Source organism: Stegastes partitus, unplaced genomic scaffold, assembly GCF_000690725.1.
Source record: "Stegastes partitus isolate 25-593 unplaced genomic scaffold, Stegastes_partitus-1.0.2 Scaffold1360, whole genome shotgun sequence".
Taxonomy (NCBI): Eukaryota; Metazoa; Chordata; class Actinopteri; family Pomacentridae; genus Stegastes; species Stegastes partitus.
In genome coordinates this window covers 81,919-85,044 of record NW_007579091.1, presented here as the reverse complement: position 1 = coordinate 85,044, position 3,126 = coordinate 81,919, and the positions used below count along the sequence as shown (strand labels likewise).

Genomic DNA, 3,126 nt, shown 5'->3' with positions numbered 1-3,126 from the left:
CTCGGCCCACCATCTCGCTGTTCTTCAGGTTCTCTGAAGCAGCGAGTCCAGACAAGTCGGTGTGGAGAGGCCACAGCTTCACCATCAGGTGCTCCGTGGAGCCTCGGTTCTATGGAGGCCACTTCAGCCTCCGGTTCTCCGGATCCAACAGGAACCAGAGCTGGACCGCGGCAGCTCAGAACTACTCGGCCAGCTTCAGGTTCTCTGGGGCGGACGAGGAACATCAGGGGAACTACAGCTGCGTTTATCACAACCGCGTCTTCAACCACAACTTGTCCTCGGAGGGTCTGAGCCTCTCCGTCGCCGTGGAAGGTGGAACGTTTTACAAAAGTTCTGTCTACGTCAGAAAGACAACGGTTCTTATATGGTTCTTCAAAATGCCATCACTAGCTGAAGAACCTCCTGATTTAGAGGACGGTTCTTCGTGAGCTTTACGTGGTTCTTTGAAGGACTGGAGGTTATGTGGTGGAAGGTTCACTCAGGAACATGAAGGTGCTTCCTGGAACCATAGAGGAACCGTTTGGTTCCACAGAGAACCCTTTCACCAGAGATTCTTTGAAAACCCTCAGAGGTCCAGAGTCAGATGACAGATGTCTGCTGCTGTTCTCACGGTTGTTCTGATCCAGAACGCTGCTGTGTTCTGTGCTGGTTCTGCCTGCAGACAACATGGAGGTGATGCTGGACGACGGCGTCCTCGGAGACGACGACGACCTCGTGGTGTGTTCGGGCCGGTTGCTGCTCCACCTGTTCTCCAAGACCAGACTGGTGAGTGCCGAGTCCGCGGTGTGGAACCTACAGCTGGCCGCGGTGGTGTGTCGACAGCTGGGCTGCGGTTCTGCCGTCTCCACCAGAACCGTGGACTTGGTTGACAGGACGCAAGTGTGGAGGTTCTTCTCCGACTGCGACGGGTCCGAGTCCGCGCTGATGGACTGCGGCAGTGTTCGGCCGTGGTTCTCCTCCTCCGCCGTGGAGCTCACCTGCACAGGTAGATGTTCTGCAGAACCAAACTCTGTCATGATCAAGCAGCACATGAATAAGATGCAGTTTTAAAGGTTTTACTAGCGACTCTAAAAAAAAAAAATCCAACCAGAACCTCCTCAGAACACCTGGTTCTGTATCTGCAGAACCTTCATCTACTGACCAGAGTTCTACCTTCAGACTGTGAATGTTCCAGAGGTCCAGGTCCTTCAAGTCCACAGAGGAGGGTCCAGATTGATCACTTTAATGGACTTTTTCCAGCATTTCTGAGCCTCAGAACTTCATCAGAACAGCAGATAGACACATGACATTTAGGAGGAAGAACACATCTGGGTTCTGGTAGAACCTGACACCAGATCAGTTCTACATCCATCCAGGTGTCTCAGTCTGAACACTGGACCTTTAAAAGAACAATTTTGAGTAACTTTGTGCAAATTTTGACTAATTTAAAAACCGTGATTTTGGACAAATCGATGGACCCTCGAGTTTCTATTCTGATGACAGGAAATGTGACCAGAGACTGGATTCTAGTAGAACCATGGATCCATCCATAGACAGACACTGACCGGAACTTTCTGGATCAGCACCAGCTACGATTATGCTTTTTAGCGTTGTCACAACAACTAACTGTGTCCTCTGCTGGATCCATTCAGTGATTCTGATCTGATGGAAGCGGTTCTGAGTTCTCACCACGTTTCATGTCTGAGTTTTGTTTCTGGAGATGCTGAACCCTTAAAACGGCTTCGTGGTTTGTTTGGTTTTTGGGGTTGAATGCAGAACATCTCCAGGCCTCCAAGAGTGACACGATCAGAATTCAGCCAGAATATTTCACAGAACCAACAAATAAACTGAACAGAACCTCAGACGGTGCAGCTACACGCTTCCTGAAGTCTGTCTGAGTAAAACTGAAATTGATTAACGGTCCAAAAGTTTCCTTATTTTCTGATTTTGTCTTTTCAGGCCGTCAGACGTCAGCAGGCAACAACTGAGGAGACAAAACAGGAAACAGTTTAATCGGTGTTTTATCATCACAGGGGAATGTATGGATTACCTGTCCTCATGTGGACTGAGTGTTACGCAGCGTGAACATCAGCGTCCGACGCCTCCAGGACGTTCGCTCTGTTTAGGAACCCTGCTGCTGTTTGAATAAAAGTGTTTTTTTATGAATCATATTTTGGAGGCGAGAGTTTGATTTACTGCAGATTGAATCCTTTTCTCGACAATCACAGTGAATAAAATCCTCTGAAGAATCTCTGCTTAAAAATACACATCACACACCAGACTAGGACGGAGTGTTTTCCAGCAGAGAAGTAAGATTACATTTACAAAACAAACAACAAATTCACCAGACTGATTTAAATGTTAGTCAAAACTCTTTAATATCATATAAAATACAAACCAAATATTAAGGTGAAACCCCAACATTATTATATGTCAAACAAATGAATCTGATTAACTTAAGTTGGAGGTTATGACCATAAGGATTACCTGCTGAATGTAAAAGTGAACACTCAGGTGGAACGTGCTGCTACACAGGGCTCGTTAAAACATCGTGCAGCTAATATTTATTCCATAACTCAAAATGTAAACAGAACATTTGCATATTTTCTACTTCAAAGCTGCAGACTTCACATCCAGAATGTCGAGTTTGTGCAGAAAGAAACGGAGCAGAACGCAGAGTTTTATATAATAGAAATACTTTTAATTTGAAGGTTCATCACAGGCATAATCGTAAACAAGATATTTAAAAATGCAGATTTCATTTTTATTGTCATTCAGACCGTCTCACCGTCGCACACACAAACACACTCAGACTCACACACGAACCAGAGACCAACACAAAGAAAAACAAAAGTGACGAGAGACTCTGGATTAAAACGATCCGCCTCGGGAGGCATTCGCTCCGCCGACACGCACACAAAAAGAAAAGTCTGCATCGAAGAGGAGGGTGATGATGATGTCTGTAGTAACTTCTACCTGGACAGAGCCGAGATCCTGACGGAGACACAGACAGAGGATCAGGAGTTATTGTCACACCTGGAACAGCGAGAGACCGATGGACGAATCAGCAGCAACGTCGGCAGCTTCATCGTCAAACGTCGAGGCCCCTCAGGAAATAAAACGTGTAAAACAAAGTCTGAAGAGACC

At 46.4% G+C, this 3,126-nt stretch overlaps 1 protein-coding gene and 1 long non-coding RNA gene across 2 annotated transcripts in view; one reads left to right on the top strand and one right to left on the bottom strand.

The window, feature by feature from the left end:
• Positions 1-831: 831 nt before the first annotated feature.
• Positions 832-2,150, top strand: LOC103370024 (uncharacterized). The gene is made up of 2 exons (XR_520862.1): positions 832-985; positions 1,939-2,150. It is a non-coding gene; the product is annotated as an uncharacterized LOC103370024 (long non-coding RNA).
• Positions 2,151-2,658: 508 nt separating this feature from the next.
• The window catches only part of patl1 (PAT1 homolog 1, processing body mRNA decay factor), a 15,430-nt gene continuing 14,962 nt past the window's right edge, over positions 2,659-3,126 (bottom strand). The window contains exon 20 of the mRNA XM_008298924.1: positions 2,659-2,973. Within this exon, the coding sequence (XP_008297146.1) occupies positions 2,952-2,973 (22 nt within the window). The 3' untranslated portion in view covers positions 2,659-2,951. The remainder of the gene's footprint in view (positions 2,974-3,126) is intronic.